This window comes from Rhinolophus sinicus, linkage group LG05, assembly GCF_036562045.2.
Source record: "Rhinolophus sinicus isolate RSC01 linkage group LG05, ASM3656204v1, whole genome shotgun sequence".
NCBI classification, from domain to species: Eukaryota; Metazoa; Chordata; class Mammalia; order Chiroptera; family Rhinolophidae; genus Rhinolophus; species Rhinolophus sinicus.
In genome coordinates this window covers 175,893,212-175,912,302 of record NC_133755.1, presented here as the reverse complement: position 1 = coordinate 175,912,302, position 19,091 = coordinate 175,893,212, and the positions used below count along the sequence as shown (strand labels likewise).

The following is a 19,091-nucleotide window of genomic DNA, read 5'->3' as shown; positions in this document are numbered from 1 at the left end:
AGCCTTTGCATATTGTCATCTCCTTTGTAGCTTTCTGGAATGCTGATTACGTCAAGAAACCTTTTTAAAAGACATTACAAAATAATCAATATTTCTTCACCATGACATTCACCGTCACCTAGATGTGCCTCACATCACACTGCATGTTTTGATTCAGGATATTAACAAAAAAATTAATTCTCAACCCCAAATGAGTCAAATTGAATTTAGCCCTAGAGTCAACTAGAATTTCTGCCAGAAAATCATTTCAGATAAAGTTCCTGAGGGCTCTAAAGAAAAATGAAAAGCTTGTTTTCAAGAAATAACTTAAAAGAGAATTTAACTATTTTGAATCTCTGGACGTAGGAAACTTAAGGATTTCTTTTAGGGTTTTTTGTTGTTATTGTTCATTTGTTTCTAGTAGAACTTTAAAAAAACCTGACAAATTCCATGTGTTTCTTAAGAGGGAGTTAACCTATTTATAATAGTAGTGAGGTAGAAATAGCAACTGATGGAGTGTCCATTGTGTAGGGGCTCGGGGCTCCGAGGGCATCAGGGCTCAGAATTTAGAGAAGTTTGGGGTTTAGGAATGCTTAAGGGTATTTAGATCCTACGACTGTCATTAGTATTATTGCAGGTAAATTATGGATTAATTTGTGGACTCACCTCAGATCTAAATAACATTTTTATGATTTTTGTTTCCATGAAAAAATATATTCCAAGTTCCAGGCTAATTTATGGAATATAATCCCTTGGTAAAAAGTATACATAATATGCATTACTATATAAAACTTGTATGCGCTAATATATAATCATCTATACTATATCTGAATATGGTACATACTTTCATAGATGAGTGTATGCCATATATCCATTTCATTCTTGGTTCTTCATTACAGACTAGCTTTGTTTGTAATAGCAGTCATTTTGCCTTTTCATCAAGTATAGTTAATTCTCCAAATACTTGTTTGGAGCACGTGTACTGATTTTAGCAACAACCCCAGTGACACGCATGCTGCTGTGCTCGGTGCTGGCAGCAGTGAACACGAGAGAGACAGCGTTTACCCTTTTAGAATGGAAGTTCTAGTAGATTAGACTTAGAACCTTACATGATAGCTTGACCCTCTTATTTTCTAGGTGACCCTGGACAAGTCATCTAACGTTTCTTGCTCTAGCAAATGGAGAAGATAATACTGTTTGTTCATTCATTTCATTGAATTGTCTAAGTTTCTGTTCTCAGGTAAAAATTTAATTTTAGCAAAATTGCAAATAAATATTTATTTTATGGTTTATTTCAAGGGCAGCTTTTACCAAAGATCTAATATCCAGAAATAAACGATTATAATTGTCATATATGAGTATTTGGCTCATACTTCCTATGGTATAAAAAGAGATACATATTACTCAATGACTAACACTGCATCATGTGACCAGCAAATGCTTGTTAATGGAACCGGTTAATAGGTTTTTATTTTTTAAAAAATGTAAAGCATGCAATCCCCAAATAATCTAAGTTATCTTATTATCGATCACAAATTATGTATTTTCAACATTCTATAACTTTTTTTCTTTTGGAATTATATAACTGACTTAAGACCTCAATTTTAGCCCAAATTAGAATATGTGCCTTGCCATAAGAAGCGGAGGCCTCAGGTGGGCTGGTGGAGGTGAGCAAGATGTTTCATGAGCACCAAGTAGGGCTTGCTCATTACTCCCAGTTCAAGTTCTCTCTACACATGGACTTGCATCTCAACAACTTCATTTCCTTACAATCAAGACACATAAGGGGGTAAATGGGAAGGTGGCTTTTCTCTGAGGCCCTTCGGTTTCAGGATGGGTTCCCCACCAGGAGTCTGGGTCTTTGCTTATTGAACTGTTGTCTCGTATCCTGGTCACGTCCACCATCAATCACCCCAGTGCCTTCCTGAGCATGTGATTATCACGTGTGGGTGAAGTATCCTGCCTGGCATGTCCTCACGTTAACACAGGGAGAGGACATTCACATGAAAACATAAATAATAGGTAGTCCAGAAAAAGTATCAAACGGGTGACAGAAGTGATATGAACTAGACAGCCGTGAGGTGATGCAGCTTTGTGAATCTACTGCAAACCACTGAGATGTACCTGTTAAAAGGGTGAATTGATAGTATGTGAATTTTATCTCAATTTAAGGGAATAGGTGACAGGACAAGTATTTTAAGAATTCAGAGGAAGGGAGTCCCTCAGGCTGTCAGAGACGTCATGGAAGTGTTGGTCCTTGAGCAAGGCCATGAAAGCAAGGAAGGACTGAGGAGAGTCAGGAAGAGCAGAGCGGAGGGGAGCAGGACAGAAGCACACAGGTCCTGCTAGAAGAGGAGGAGGCCAGACGGTCAGAGAGCGACGCACAGGAGGAAAGGGACATAAGGGCGCAATACCAGTCGGGGCTGGATTACAGAGCCTTTGATGTGGGTCCAAGCAGCATAGAGGCAAGAAAAAGCCTTTGCCAGCCTGACACCTGTAGCAACTTGCCTGGGTTACACAGGCTGGGCAGACATTGGAAAAGATGTGGGAGGAGACCTCTTGGTGGCCGCCCTAACATTCTGGGTTCAGTAGTGAAGGTGGCAATACAGTGAAGAAGGACAGATTTGATCGATATCAAGGAAGAGCAGGCAGGACTTGATGATGGAATGGATGTGGAGAGTAAGGAAAAGTCAAACGCTTCTCCAGAGTTTTCAGCCTAGACCCCATTAGGAAAGCAGCAACTAACATGAGGGCTGCTTTTGGGGAAAACATGTTGAATTCAATGTTAGACATTCTGGTTTTGGGGTGATGGTGGGATGTCTAAGTGGACATTGAGCCAGTGGTAGCGTGGTGATGTCAGAAGCAGCTCATTTATACATAAGGGAAGTAGGCTCACAGGCTCTACCCTGGCCCAAGGTGACAGAGCTAGCTGTGAGCAAGCTGGAGCCAGAATCCTGTCTGCAGCTGTGTCTCCTAGCCAGGCAGCTGGTTCAGAGGTGGGGCTAGCCCCCGGGAGGGAGGTGATATGCGAGATGGGGAGTGTGGGGTCCACAGTGGACGTGAGAGGAACAGGCATGGGATTGGGGGCGTCTCTGCCTGGGAACGGAGCGAGGCGAGCAAAGGGCAGAGGGTAGAGGACCATGCCTTACCACAAGTCCTCATTTAGGGAGTGTGACAAGAAAGCAGAACGCAAGGAGATGCCAACTAGAATAAAGACAGCGGGTCACTGAGCCAAAGGGTGGGAGCTGTGTGGCAGAGCTCAGAGGGCTTGTGTGAGGAGGATGCTTAGAGATCATTCCAACTGAAGCCGGCTTCCCTCCTCCAGCACAAACCCAGACGCAGCGTCACAATGCTAGGGGCTCAGAGATGGTAAGAGAACATAGACCAAGGCCACTGGATTTGGCCATCTGAGACCTCGGAGAGCCCATCTCAGACGTGAGGGGAAGCTGGAAGGAAAGACAAGGAAGAGGTTTCTTTGTGGCTTTTTCATCGTTTGTTTTTGTTTTTTAATAGGAGAATGGCTTGGAAAGACAGCAACTAATGGAAACAAACAACAAATGGAAAGAGAGAAATTGAAGAGGCAAGAGAGAAGGGGCTGGATCCCAAAGGTCATGGAAGAGACAGGGTCAGGCCTACTTTAGCAAGTATGATGTCTCTGTAGAGAGAGAGAAAGGTGGATGAAGATAGCTTTTGGAGAGGAACATGGATGACCGATCTCAAGCTGGAGGGTCTCATTTTTTTCAATAAAGGAGGAGGTGAGGTTATCTATTGTGATTATCTGGTAAATACTCATTTCTTCTTTTTCCTAACAGAACCCAATATTATTTGGGGAAGCAATGTGCCCAGCTAACACACCACATTTCCCAGACTCTTTTGCAGCCAGGAGTGGTCATGTGACTCTGGAGAAGTCACAGAATAGGGTCTCTGGGTAAGCTCTATACAGGAAGCCATCTTAAGTGTCATGTGCCCATTTTGCTCCTCCCCGTCTCCTTCTTTCCTTCTGGGAATATGGCTTTGATGGCAGGAGTTGCAACAGCTATTTTGTAACCATGAAGTGCCCCTGAGGATGAAAGACAGTGCTAACAATGGCAGAACAGAAAGAAAAAGAGGTCAGGACATTGATGACATTGTGGGCGACTACACTGACCTTGAATTTCCTAGCTTTGGACTTACTTTGAGTGACAGAAAAGACATCTTTATTTAAGCCACTGTTATTTGGGGATTTTGTTATTAGTAGCCAAACATAATTCCTATTTGGTGAGGTTGGAGGCTGGTGTGCACATGTGTGTATATCTCTGTGTGTTAAAAGGTAGAACAGAGAACAAGCAGATTGGGGGTTTGAAGATCTACATAACTCTAAAGTCATTTATTAATTGAAAATGCTGAGAACCTCCACTGTACGAAACCAATCTGGATATCTGTGATCAGAAAACCCCATTATTATCCAGACGGGTGTCTACATAGTGCAAATTTATTGAGTGCAAGTTTATCCTACTCTTCCCTAGACCTTGTTGACCTTGACAATGTCTATCTTATAAAGACAGGTTTGTATCTGATGCCACCAGCAGTTTTTATTCAAGGAGGAAAATATTTTTAAAATTTATTTCAGGTTTAAGATTAATTCTGCAAACATTGATTAAAACATGAAAGGCACTTAAATAAGCATGATCCTTTCTGAAAACATGCTATATTATGTGTTATGTTCACCATTGCTCAGATTTAGGGCTTTGAATACACTAAGAGTTGAAAATGCTCTTTTTTCTTTCATTCATGGCAAAATGATTGATGATTATGAAATACCAACCCAGAATGCCTAATGCCCTGAGCAAACGGTTAGCAAAGTTTCAACCTTATTATATTATTTTTATGCTTTTTTTTTTTTTTTATTGCAGGCTAAAACCATCTCTGTTCATACAGAACCCAGAAAACAGGTTTCCTTGGATATGCCATACGGGCTCTCGGTGTAAACATCCATCTTAAAACATCCAGGGCAGTTAAGAGACTTGTTCATTCCTATCTTCATCAGCAATACCAAATATCTTTTAAAAAGTCAACAATTGAGGGAAGAAAAGACTTTACGATCACACAGGACAGTCATGTGCTTTCTACTCCATTCCGTATATAATTCCTGGGGTTTATGACACTGAAAAAATAATTCCAGTTGAGGCCATCTTTCTAGTTACATGGCAGCTGCAAAGTCAGTTGCTCCAGAAACAATCTAATCTTCAATTTCCCAATTAATGTCTGGATTAATGTACTAACCACTTGTATTTAAAATCCATCTTTGCTGTATTATCAGGATCATGTGCAATGGGCAAGTAGACGGAGGATTTACTGATTTACAAAAAACTGTTTGCATCTTTGACATTTATTTGAAAGAAAACGACGCTTCAGCTTATTTAATATTTCAATGATAACTTATTTGTATAAGACACAGAGAGGTATGTCTCAAGGGAACAAATGAGAGGCGTTTTTTTGGTTTTGTTTTGTTTTTTGTTTTTAATGGGGTAACATGGGAAATAGCATACAATGCTAAACACAGACCTCCAGGGCAGGTGGAAGGAACCAGGAGGAATAAGCATTCATTTGAAAGGCTCTCTCATCTGGACGAGAATATGCTAGACTCCCACAACTCATATACTTAATAAAAAATGTAAACATCGATTTGATTTAGGCTCAGCTTCTAAACAGTTGTAAGGCATTAATCAGAAAAGTGTATTTAACATCTGTTCCCTTTTATACTCTTTTCTTCCCCGATCCAGAACTTAAGGGGCTAAATAGTGTCCTCACACGGATGAGCGAAAGGCAACTAACTTTTTTTTAAAACTATTAATGCAAACCCCTGCTACCTTCCAGCCAACTGGAAAACCATAAGCCAAGGTGGAGAAGCACTGAGCACCTGGTGAAGAGGATGGTTCGTGAGCTGAAGGGGACAGCCAAGTGACAGAGAAGCAGTCAGTGGGGTGGGGAGCTGGGAGGCTCTGACACCTGCAAAGGTAGAGGCTTTTGCAGGCCCTGCAGAAGCCTCTACACACACTGAAAGGTGGGCCCCCAATGGTTCGGGTTCCAGAAGTTCCCTGGAGATGCCATCACAAGACCCAGTGCTAAGGAGACCTACTGCCAATTTTGGCAAATCCATTTTTCTTGCTATTGATCAAATGAGAAGACCCAGGCCCCGGCCACGAAGAGTTAAGTGGCTTTCGCAGCCACAAGCCACGATGGGGCCAACCCACTTAGGTCTGAGTTGGAACATGGCTCATAAAATGGGATTCGCTTCTTGTTTGGAACCCCAGCCAGCATTCTAAACACAATAGGCGAAGGCACCGTGCACTTGGCAGGGTGCGGCTCTGAAAAGACCCTTCCTGTGTGCTCTTCTGGACCAGAGCAGGTATTTGGCATTTTGCTGGCACAGAGTGGGGATATGCCATCATTCTCACTGGCTGAAAGTTACATTTGAATGCTGGAATGAGCATTTTTCAAATGGGTACAGCACCAAAAAAAAAAAAAAAAAAAAAAAAAATTGGCCCAATTCTCCCCAGGTACAGGATGACATGTCATTGTGCCCTTTCAGAAATGCAGACTATTGGTTGTCCTGATGCTTCATCCAACATCCTTCCTAGGGGACCAGAGCATGCAGGCTAAATTCAGCCTTCAAGTGCCTGGGAAGCCTGTCATCCCCAGAGTACTGCTGGGAGAATAAAAGCAGATGAATTTTTAAACAAGAAAATGAGTGTGTATATGTATGTGTGTCTGATAATGGTCCAAGCTTTAATAGCATGGTAAAATATTTATCTAATTTTTTTATAGCTGGCATGCAATCAATCTGTAATACACTGACAGAATTTAGAAAGATCAAGGTCTACTCAGCCACAACTAGATGGAACCACTCAACATTATGTACATATACATATATATTTCAGTTAATGGGAAACGCACACTCGTGACAAGGTGAGTCACTGCTGAGACCATCCCTCCACCCAACTGGAAGAAGGGAGCTCCTGGGTGAATGATCCTTCTTTCTGCAGACCCTCCATTCTTTTCCAAGCCACAGAGCAAAGGGCTGTCGGTATCTATCTCTCTGGTTTGGGGTTTTAAGAAGTTAATTGTCTTGGAAAATTGGCTCATTCAAGTTAATCTCCCTTTTGGACCCTGGATAGCCTTGATTTGCTTCACTCAAATCCCCAGTCCCTTCTTTGAATTTATCAAAGATGTCAAGTGGGTGCAGGGACACGATTGAGGTTGGGGCTGGGGACTGATAAGAAATATTAAGTAAACATTCATCAAGTAAAGACAAATGAGTAATGATCCTTACTTCTTGGATTTTTTCATAATGAGGTGGGAAGAAGGGCTGGTCATAGGAAATGAGCAACCAGTGCATTAGAGAATGTTAGGATGGAAAGACTCCAAAGACCATTGTCTCTGTGTTCCAGGTGAAGAGCTGGGAATGGCCCGGGCCACACAGACACCAGAAAGAACTGAGCCATCCAGCTCTTCTCCCCAGGGCCGACGCTCTCCTGGGGCCTCTGGGGAGAGATGGAAGGCAGCAAAGAGCAGAGAGGGCTGGAAGGCGTGGAAGGCAGACTGTGGGGCTGTCGCTTTTTGCTCAAAGGCAGTGAATGCTCGGGGAATCCTTGTGCATTGATGACCATGGGCGTGAGGGTGTGTGGCTGTGTTAGGTGGGGCTCTGTCCCCTTCATTATAAAGTTCAGGTAAGTGTAAGTAGGTAGGAGGTCCAGAATATAAAAATGGCCACACACAATGTACCTTTCCCATTTTCTATTTGTATATACAGTATGAAACACAGAGATGGTTCAAAGTCACCATGATTCAAGAATTCTGTGGTTATTTTCAGCACAAATTAGTTTTTGACCGACAAAGAATTGGCTTTATCTAAATAAGACACGAACTTGTGCTTTCCTTTTTCTTTTCTCCTTTCCTTTATATAAAATGGCAACTGTTTGTCGTCCGTTTCCCATAAATGCAACAGCCTTTTCCCATAAATGCAAATCGTGTGGAGCGTCTTGTGTCACTGATCAATGCGTCTGGTTTTCCACATGGTTGTGAGGGGCCTGAGCACTCAGCTTTCAAGTGCCTGAGAAGCCTGAGTCCATCTGGCTGAGGGATTTATCATCTGGAAAGAAGTGAGGACCAAAGTCTTCTAAGGCCCTGCAGCTGCTTCCAAAGTGCCTTCCTCCCTGAGTACAAAGCCAGTTGTTCCCTTCTGGATGACCAGTGGGCGTGAATGAAGTGGTCATGTCCTTAAGTACCACTGATTAGTATAATTACCATTCTGATTAGTGTCTAGGTAAGAAGGACCATCTACATGATCTCAGCCCAAACTTTAAGCTGGTTTCTCCCTCTCATTTTATATCTTTATTAGGATCACAAGTTACGTTTCTGAGCATTGACGCTAACTCAGCACACAGCAGAGCAGAGAAGATGGCCCCTTCTCCCTGACACCGGCTCCCCTCTATGTGCCATAGATTAGTGGCCATCTGGCAACCTGCAAACACGGAGCAAATTCTGCTAAGACTGTGTCAAAAGATGTGATCAAAGAAAAGAAAAAAAAAAACAGATGGAAAGCAACTCTCCTAGCCGAGAAACCATCCCATACATACCCTACGACTCAAAAGTTTGATTTTTGGCTCTTTTGGGACCATTCCTTGCTAGGGATACTTCAGTAGAGACAAACTCTCAGCAGGCCATCTGGATGATTTCGTTGTCATTTAAGCTGCTAAGGATAACTGTACACGGATCCAAAATAACAGAGGACATCATTTTATTGGCTGTCCACAGGAAGTTTGGGCACACAAGGTGGTGAAGACTGTGGCAGGTATGGTACAACACAACACCTCGGTTAACTATTAAACAGAAGGTTAACTGATTCTTGATATGCTAGAACTCCGGCAGCCCTCTGCAGCCCAGCACCACCTACCCACATGTAACTAAGCTGAATAAACTGGCGAGTGATGGCATTGTCCATTAGTCTTGGTTTCTTGCACGGTCTTCCCATAAAACAGCACTTGGAAATTCACAAAATTAAAAGAAAGGAAGGAAGGAAGAAAGCAGCACTTCGTTTTGAATACCAACACCACTGTAAACAGACTAGTGTGGCATGCAAATCCACATCTGGTCATTTGTTTCCCTTTAGGTAATTTTTTTGTTTTGTTTTTTAAAAAATTAACAAATGGAATGGCATGTCTATTTCAAATATTAGTAGCATAACACAAGTGCAATTTCAGTCTGGCCACAGGTCTCATAAAGCTTCTGTGTGTCTGTCACAAGAGCAGCAAGAAGAGTGTGACATCCAGGCACTGTCCTTTCCCTCCAGCCTCCGACTGCTGCTGCCCAGGCTCCTTCACCCCCATGCCCACCCTTCATATTCCAAACGTCTGAAAATAGCTACTTCTCTATTTTCATTGTTATCAAGGCGGTCAGGGTGGGGAAGAAAATTCCACGAAACCAAGCTGGAAGCATTTAGGTCCTGCAGCTTCTGCCAATCAGAGGAGGATCCGTTTACCCTCCAGGTGGTCCTCGTGCCCAGGACCTGAAGTGTCCTTGCCACCATGGCACTAGGTCACGAGGAAGTTGCCCCCACGTCCTGCAGTCCCTGGCCGGGCCACGCGGTCACACGGAGCTCAGCTTCACCAGGCCACGCACTGAGTCTTCATGCAGAGAGTCCTGGCTGGCCAGGCCCAGGACATGCATGGTGCTGCTGTGGGCCAGGGGGCTGCCCGCCAGCAGCCGGGGCGGCGAGGGCACTTCCTCCGGGGTCAGGAACTGGTGGCCCATGTGCTCCTCTTTCAGGGGTAGTATGTCTGTGAGCCCAGCCTCGGTGGTGAGGTTGGGCATGGAGGAGGGTGGTGTGGGCTGCCCGAGCGTTAGGCTGGCACAGGGCGTGCCCAGGCCCGGCTTCCCTGGCAGGTGCAGCTCGTCGCTGGTGAGGCTGGGCTCGCTCTGCAGCAGGGGCGTGGCCGCGGCCTGCAAAACGAATTTGGTGCTCTGAATGCACTGGTCTTGGTCGCACTGGATAGCAGGAGGGAGCCGGCAAAGAGAAGGAGAGATGAGATGGTGAGGGGTGGGGAGGGCCGGGGGCACAGGGATGAGGGGAGGGCGGGATGTGAGAGAGAGAGAGAAATCCATTAGTGACACGTCAGGCAGCCAGGGGCAGAGAGCGTGCACAGTAGCCCGGTTTCACTCGGAGATATACAGCATGCGGTAAATACCAACACCTGGCACCTAAAACATCTGCTCAAGCTCAGAGTCCCCCGCGGGCACCCGTGGGGGGTCACATGCAGCCTCAGGTTGCCAGGGTCCAGACAGGACCTCATTTCAAATCAATGCCATGGACAGTCACTGGCCTGACCACTTCCAGCAGTCTGAGGTGGCTGTTTTCTTATGTGCTGAAAATCACTTTTACTATATTGTTTTAAAACTATGGGTCTGTACACCCACGCTCATAGCAGCATTTTCACAATGGCCAAAGGTGGAAGGAACCCAGGTGTGCATTGATTGGTGAATGGATAAACAAAATGTGGTATATACAAGCGATGGAATATCACTGAGCCACAAAAAGGAAGAGTATTCTGACACCTGCTAAACACAGATGAACCCTGAAGACATCATGCTGAGTGACACAAGCCAGACGCACATGGATAGATAGTGAGTGGTTCCCCCTCTGTGAGGTACCTAGAATAGTCAAGTTCACACAGACAGAAAGTAGAATGGAGTTTGCCAGGGTCTAAGAGGAGGGAGAACGGGGAGTTATTGTGCAATGTGTGGAGTTACAGTTTTGTAAGATGAAAAGAGTTCTGGAGATGAATGGTAGTGATGGTTGCATAACAATGTGAATGAACTTAATGCCACTGAACTGTACCCTTAAAAATGGTTAAAATGATCAATTTTACATTATGTGTATTTTACCACACACACACACACACACACACACACACACACACACACACAAGACAGAAAGAAAGAAAAAAAAAATACATGGTACATGGGTAAGAGAAGGTCCCGAGGATGTGATTCCACTGTTCATAAAAGCCCTAGAATTCCCCATGGCTAAATTTTCATCACATTCAAGAACCACTAACTGAGTTTCTGGTTTTTTGGTGTGTTTTTTTTAAATCCGTGAATGAGAATGCCAACATTTTACAAGGTATTTCCTTTTCTTCTAAGTGTTTTTAAAATCATACTACATCTTATGTCCTTTGTTTCACTTTACTCACTGACCAAAGAAAATAGTGCAAACACATTTCTGGCTGGTGGAATGTGGATCTCTGGTACCTTTGCAACCCCTTCCCTTGAGATATGGGCAAGTTTCAGAACAGCTAGAAGAGAGACGTCACGTGAAGCAGAGATCTTAAACTTGAGTCTGTGCAGTAACTTGTTAGAGAGTTTCTTCTATGGAAGGAGGAAGAATAGGTGTGGATGTTAGGTGAACACAGTGCCTTTACATTCAAGCAATAAGCTAGGAGCTCCACTCTGTTTCTTCAGATGCTCGTAGAACAAATTTATTTCCCTTCTTTATCAACAAAGAACTTGAGGCTCAGGACCTTACAGATAAAAGTAAGGGATGGACCCAGGTTTGGGGGCTGGGATTGCTTGACTGCAAACTTCTTTCCGCTACACATGTGACAGACAGTAGGTGCTTAAGAATTGTTACTTGTCTTATTATCCCTTCCTCTCTTTTTCGGAACTCTGGGATTCCTGCAGAACCACGTCCTGTTAGCTTTGTCATAGAGGTGCTTCCCCCTCTCCGGCCCAGAGGCACACCTGGAACTGCCTCACTGACCCACCTTCAGGCACAGAAGCAACCAGAACCATGCACAATGCAGCCTTCCAGGAAGACAGAGAGTTTGCCCCAAGTCACGGTTCCTTAGGCTTTTATTTCATTTGCTCCAGTGTGTGTGTGTTCTTCCTGGCCAAACGGGTTTCTGTCAGAAGTCACAAGTGGTAGTCGGTCCCCTACTCTCCCCATAAGCCTCCACTGAGGAGGTGGAAGAGCTGCAGTCTTGAAGCAATTTGCAGGTTTTAGAAGTTCAAAGGCAAGAGTAAACTCATGGTGGAGCTTTAAAGAGGGAAAGCAAGTCTCAGGGAAGATCCTGGCTTTTCTACCATGGCTTCACAGGCAGTCGAGGGAATGTCGCAACACTGAGAAGCTGGGGAGTGAGGGGAAAGGGCTGGGAGTGAGTGGGGGGCTGGTCAGATGAGATGAGACCTCCATTATAGAGTGCTTGAGAGGGGCTGATTGTTAGGCATGAACAATCATTTAATGTACTCATTTTCCCAACCATCACTCAAATCATTTTTGCCACAGCAGTGCTTTTCCAGTGGGCGACTGAGTACCAGCCCTGTCTACTCTTGCAAGGAATTTCAGCTCGGGGAAGGGATTCTTTCTGGTGGGCGACGCTGACCAGTGCAGCTGTCAGGCTGCAGACCGCTCTGGTCGGTGGATGTTTTGCTCCACTTTCCAATACCGCCAGTCCGGTTCTGCACATCGGCTCAGTCTTGACAGGACAGAGGCAGACAAGAGCAACCTTCCTGATTAAACAGGCATCTGGGAAACGGTCCCTGGCCGTGTTTTACAAAGAATGTTTTATGAAAATCACCAGTCTCCCTTACTGATGGAAACTCTGCACTGCCTGTTTCCTATCGCTCAGTATAGCCTCCCAGCAGGCGTCCCGTCCTATGACCCCAGGGCTAAGATGTCACCACAGAGGGCAGGCCACTACCTGGATGATGGAACCATGTTCTCAACCTTTCCTTCTGGAGCCCTCACTCACCCTAATACCTCTGTCCACACAATGCCCCCAGCTCTAGGGAAAGATGAAATTGCAAATCAGATTTGCTTGTCTCTGTTGGCCCGAAGAAAGCCTTTTTTATTGAAAACTAGTTGGTCAATTCTATTTTTAGGGACCAGCCCAAGTACTTCTGACTGGTTCTTAAAGATTCACAGAGGAGCATGGTAGGCGTCAGAGCTGGAGGAGAGTGGCACAGTCAGGAGGCCCAAGGATGAGCAGAGAGGTGGGCTCACCGCCCACTTTCACTTTCTCCCTCCCTCTCTCCAGGTCACTTGCCCGTTGCCTCCTTCCCGATCACTCCTTTCTCCATCCCCAGCAGCAGAGCTCCTGGGCACCCATCAGAACCTTCTGGGACAAAATGGCTGCCAACAGTGGTCTGTTGAGTTCCTCAGAGGTCAAGTTCACTGGGGTGGTCCTGTGGAGTTTGAGGAGCTGACTGAGACTGGCCGCTAAAACATGGCTGTGCCAACCTGAAGAAGGCAGCTCACACCGCACCCGGAGGCAGATTGACTCTGAGGCTGAGCCTAAGTTCAGGGCCCCGTCCAAGGCCCTGTTCCTGGCATAATGTTTTGTTTTGCATATTGTCTTCTTTCTTAAAGAGGGCTCCAAATTGCCTGGCTGGGCCCACTTCTGCACATACCTACTGGCACTTTCCCGTGGCCAACCTGACGACTCGTTAAAACTGTAACAAATCTGTGCTCAGCCTCAAGGCCAGGACTCTATTGAAAATGCTCTCCGGTTTACCAGGGGTAAAGCTTAAGGACTTAAAATGTGAAAGAAAATATGTAGCCTAAAGCATTTAACTAAAAACGTCTATCAGTGAGCACAATTGCAGAGACTATGAACCTAAGTGTCTAAATCTTGCTTGTATCCCATAACTTTAACCATAGTTTGTCACATTCAATGCATTTCCATTTAGAAGACCAGTCCCATCCGGGAGTACCCAGGGCCTAGGCTTTCTCCTACAGGATATTGTCCGTATAAACCTGCGATTGGCTCATGACACACACAGGAATGGGAGACTGGATTTTATTAGATGCCAACCAAAGATAGTGCAATGATTCTGCCTAGAGGAATTTATATTTCTCATCATATTAACTCTGCATGTTTTGAACATCTTCTTGGAAGAAACTTAATGATTAGGGGATATTTAATATTTTCTCCCCTAAAGATCAGAGAGTTTCCTCATTTTGCACACTGCCAAAATTCTAGGGAGGATGGGTTGACAAACCTTCATGGTTGCAATTCCCATTTGAGAACTTCAGGGAGGAAATGGCCAGTATTTTCAGTTCCTGTGGAGATGACCCATGAAAGGTGTTCTTACACCTCTTCCTTTTATCTTTGCTTCTAATTCTTATTTGCCCATTTCTCGTTGATTTTTGCTGCTTAATTTTCTTTTTCCCTAGTCTCACCGATTCTCCTCCCCCTTTCCCCCCCTCCATATTTTCCTTTCATTGATTTTCCTCCCATTTCTCTTTCCCTCTCTTCTCTTTTTCTTCTTCTCTTCCTTACCTCTCTCTTTTCTCCTCCTTACCTCTCTCTTTTCTCTCACCTTGACCTTTTTACACCACCCTTCCCACCCCACCTTCTGGGCTTTTCCTTTGAGGACTCTTGTCTTCAACCAGTAGAGGGAGACATCACTGCTCACTTTTCCCCTCATCATTTGGTGGCAGGGCTTATAAATTCCAGCACCATCACCAAAAAGCTCTTGGGAATATTTTAACGTATCTAACCAGTTATATAATCTGAAGGGAAAATAACCAAGCCCCAGGATATTGGGCAGTGACAATTCCTTATTACTATGAACGGGAAGTTGAGAAACTCATGTTTTCATTCCAAAACAACTCTTCGAAAGTTCCTGTTTATCAAACATAGGATTGAACCATAAGAAATTACTTTTTTTTTTTTTTAGGTCAAAAATCATCCAAATGATGAATACTAATAGACTAGAAATCTGATTGCTTGTCAGAGTGTCTATGAAACGATCCTTCTGTTGGCAGCATAAAACTACTACTGCATCTGATGCCGGAGCATTGGGCGTAGTCACAATAAGTCACTGTGACAGCTGCTGATTTACCGTCTAAATGAAGCACTGGCATTCAACTTGCAGAGAAGTTTATGGCCTCCGAATTTTGGATGTCACACACATTATCACTTAATGTTACAATTTAAAAACACCCCAGAGATAATTTACTTTTTGTTTCTGCAGATTTGCAAATAAAATTGCTCATGCTGGAATACGTTTCATTTTACCCGAGCTGACTTCTTGTCTGAAATGACCCTCGGATACAGATTAAATGTTGCTGAAAGCAAAGCTTGGAATTTTCTAGATGGTCTTTATAAAAATTAAGGATGAATGAAATTATTTCGTTTGCTCCAAGTCTGTCGAAATATTCATGTTGACCATCATTTATTTCTGCCTGCCTGTGAAGTTGTGTTCTGGGGTCTTGTGAATGCTTACTTATAGTTACAAAAACACCACAAAAACACTACAACTTCCAAGCCCACTTCCAGGTTAGGAGGAGAGCTTCCTTTTTATTCTTTATTTAACATTATCATTTAAGTTTCCTTATTTTTTTCTACTATAATTGATTTTTCAGATTATGCATGGAGAGTTCTTCTGATATACTAGTTTAATAAATCAGGCAACTGCTAGGTTTAGTCTTGTTTTAATGGGGGAGTGAGAAATTAGGTTAAGTAAATCTAGCAAATGATTTTGTAAAAAATAAATTCCAACAACTATGTACTATCTTTGTGTTTCACATGCGATTCCAAAGGATCTTTCTGATCTTTGTAACTACAAGTGCCAGACTTACCCATAAACTGTGACCCTGGTGCTATGCAGAACTTAGATGATTTTATAATCAAATGTGATACACACTGGACACTGGACCGTAACTGGATGTCAGGACTGCACACACATATTGTCACGGATGGGACTTCAATATTAGGTAACAATAAAAGTCAATAATGAGGGAAATAGGAATAATGAAAATACGATCCTCAGTGGGCACTGAGGTTATCTGCACATAATTCCGGAGTGGCTTCTCAGAATTTCAGATGACAGGGGTTCAGATGACAAAGGCTGTACTGGGGTTACATACACCATTTTAATGCTTTAGATATCACTTCTCTAACAACTTCTTTCTTAGGAATGTGCAGTAGAAGGAAGATCACTTAGGCACTACAGAACCATCCCCATTTCCAAATTATGTGAGACGGTAAGTTATAGTGAATTTTCCCGTTTTTGAGATAATCAATAAGACCTCTGTGGGTACATTGATGCCAGCCATCTATCAATATTTACCCAATTTTTCTGCACTGCAATATCTGTGTGTTTATCTAAGCCCTAAAGCCTTTAGCTATAATTTTTAAAATAGCACAGCTTTCCCTAGAAGCACTTTTCCTGTCATTCAGGAAGTACCTGTCAGATCTAGACTTTGGTTCTAAAATAAAATAATAGGCAAAAATGTAACCAAAGACATCGAGGAACTCTTTCCCTCCAGCCTTTCCCTTTAAATGAATATACCGAGTCTGGTGATACATCTAAACATCTCCAAATGCTCCTCCTCCCAGATAGGTCCTGGTCAGAACAATTATGTTCCACGGCTAATTCAGTATTCATTGTTGGTAGAGCGGGTAACAAAAATGTGCGTCTGGGCATATGGCAATGTTGGCTGCAATGTGTCCTCTACCCATAGAGAGAGGCTTCTCGTCCCAGGAATGGTGCATGACTGATACTGAACCAGTCCTCCCTCTGTATACTAGGGAGTATATAAAACTGCTCCAAATATGTGAGGCAAATGGTTTCCAACAGACAATGCAAGATTGCAATCCCTGAGAGAAGGGAAACGCGCCAAGGGGAGCCCCACAGTCAACCAGCTCTTTCCTTGGGGACACTTTCCCAACCATGGCATAGGCTGGAGTGTGAGCAGAGCACAGCAGTTCTGCCGAGTGGAGAAAGTAGGGGTCAGAGTGCGAGGAAGCTGAAGCATCTGGATCGTAGGCAAAGCCTGGAGAAGAGGACTGTGCAGACACGGGGGGACCAGATGTCCTAGTGGGGGACCCCACAAGTCTGCAGCCAAACGCTATGCTGTGCCTGTGCAGGATGAGGCTGACAAGATACAGCTGCAATAAGGCTGAGAGAGGAACAGAGAAACTAGAGGTTGAAAAAAGTAGTGCTGGGGGTCATTGATCTCATTAACATCTGCTACACCTTGTTACCACCCTGACATCCAGCTAGGGTAGGAAGGCTGTGCCTTAGGAGCAAGAATCATGTCTAAAGTGAGATCCTTGATCAGCCAGTAATTGAATTGCCTGCTAAAATAACAGTCAACACCCTTTGGAAGAAGATAACAAAATCCAGAGTCTATACACTATATTGTCCAAAATATCCAATATTCAAAGAAATATTAATAGATACACAAAGAAATAGGGAAATGTGATCCAGAGTCAAGGAAAAAAGTAGTCAACAGACACCAAACCCAAGATAGCCCAGATATACTTGGCAGATAAAGACTTTAAGCAATCTTGTAATTATGTTCAAATGATTATAGAAAAATATGGTCTCAGTGAGTAAATGAATAGGAAATCTCAGCAGAGAACTACAACTCAGCAGAGAAATAAAAAGAATCAAATGAAAATTCTAGAATGAAAAAGTATAATACCAAAATAAAAAATTTTCTAGATGAGCTGAACAGTAGATTGAAGACGGCAGAATAAAGAATCATTGAACATGAACAGAGAACCAAAGAAATGATCTAATTTGAAGAGCTAATAGAGAAAGTTTGAAGAAAAATGCACAGAACTTCAAGGACCTATCTTCCAGGGTGATATCAAATGATCTAACATATCTGGAGTCCCAGGAGGAGAGAGACTGAAATGAAGTGGGGGAAAAAATTTTGAAGACATAATGACCAAAAATTCCCAATTTGATGAAAAATAATAACTTATAGACCCAAGAAACTGAATGAACTCAGACTAGTTTAATAGTGCAGAGCACCCTTGGACCAGGTCAGTATCACTTGGGTACTGTAATGTTCCCACCTGCACAAAGCTTTAGCACTTAGGCTAGACTAGTCTAAAGTGCCACCAAATGGCTGGGGCAAGAGAGCAAGTAGAGAGAAAAAGAGTTAACTTAATTTGTCACTGATGAACACTGTCACTGTCATTTGTAACAGAGCAGAAACTGAAGATGCTTCGTAGGCATTTGCCTGGTCAGGTTGTAGGTGTGATTATGGAGAGTTTACAGATTCAGTTCCACAGCCTGGTTTTGTGACTGACCATGGCAAATTAATAGATACTGTGTGGTGTGATTTCTTCAGCCCTGAGAGGAGCCTTCATGCCACTCATCTCCACAATAAGACCTTCCCACCCGGAGACTTTTATGGTTAAGAAGGGCACTTTCCTTGGAGTCAGACAGCGAAGGACGAAATTTCAGCTCAACCACACAGGAGTCAAGCTCTCTCTCTCTCTCTCTCTCTCTCTCTCTCTCTCTCTCTCTCACTAAAACATCATCTACTAAAACCAACTACCACAGGAACTATTCTAGACAGTGTTGAACAAACAACATTAAAGCATTCAACCATTATCATCATCATCATCTGAAATACTTTTAATAGAGGGCAAAATCTTTCATTCACAATTGAAATTCATATGTCCTGAAATTTGGCTTACATTCCCCTTTAAGGTACAAATGACTGGTAACAGATATTCTCCTGAGAGCAGATTTTGATAGGGGAGAGAGGGTAAGGACAATGGGTTGTGAGCATGTGGGAGAAAAATTACCTTACACACAGTCCATATATGTAGCTATAGGATAGTATAGGGCACGGTTAAGAGCGTGGATTATGGTGTCACACTGTGAAGTTTGAGTTAGACAAACGTACTGAAGCTTTTTGTGCCTCAGTTTTATTAATCTGTAAAATGGGGATAATATTCATAGCAGCCTCATAGGGTTGTTGTGAGGGTCAGTGTGAGTTATATAGGTAAACGCTTTGGAACAACATGTGGTATGTGACATGCTGGCATGCTATGGGATATGGTAAACACATGCCAGTGTGAGCATGAATGAACTGGAAAAGGGATTGGGGTGGAGACACGTCAAGCTTCATTAGTGCCAGCCTAGTGCCAGCCCTGCCTTCATGTGACCGTACCTGTTAACATGGTACTTATACCACAGATGCCCTTAAAGAAAAACTGACATAATAAAAAGGCACATTCTCAAGGTACATCAATGGACTGTAAATGCACAGTAGACTGGAACGTTCTGGCACCTTGAAACTGGCCTGTTGACAAGACTAAAAG

The 19,091-nt window shown here is 43.5% G+C and overlaps 1 protein-coding gene across 3 annotated transcripts in view; it reads right to left on the bottom strand.

Moving 5' to 3' along the window:
- Positions 1 to 8,741: 8,741 nt before the first annotated feature.
- ZDHHC14 (zDHHC palmitoyltransferase 14) overlaps positions 8,742 to 19,091 on the bottom strand; it is a 248,302-nt gene continuing 237,952 nt past the window's right edge. Inside the window, exons 9-10 of one of the 3 annotated variants that reach the window (XM_074333749.1) lie at positions 11,269 to 11,385; positions 8,742 to 10,005 (exon numbers count right to left, since the gene is read on the bottom strand). In XM_074333749.1, coding sequence (XP_074189850.1) covers positions 9,607 to 10,005; positions 11,269 to 11,385 — 516 coding nt within the window. In that variant the 3' untranslated portion in view covers positions 8,742 to 9,606. The remainder of the gene's footprint in view (positions 10,006 to 11,268; positions 11,386 to 19,091) is intronic. The other 2 variants (XM_019749318.2, XM_019749308.2) reach the window with 2 other exon arrangements.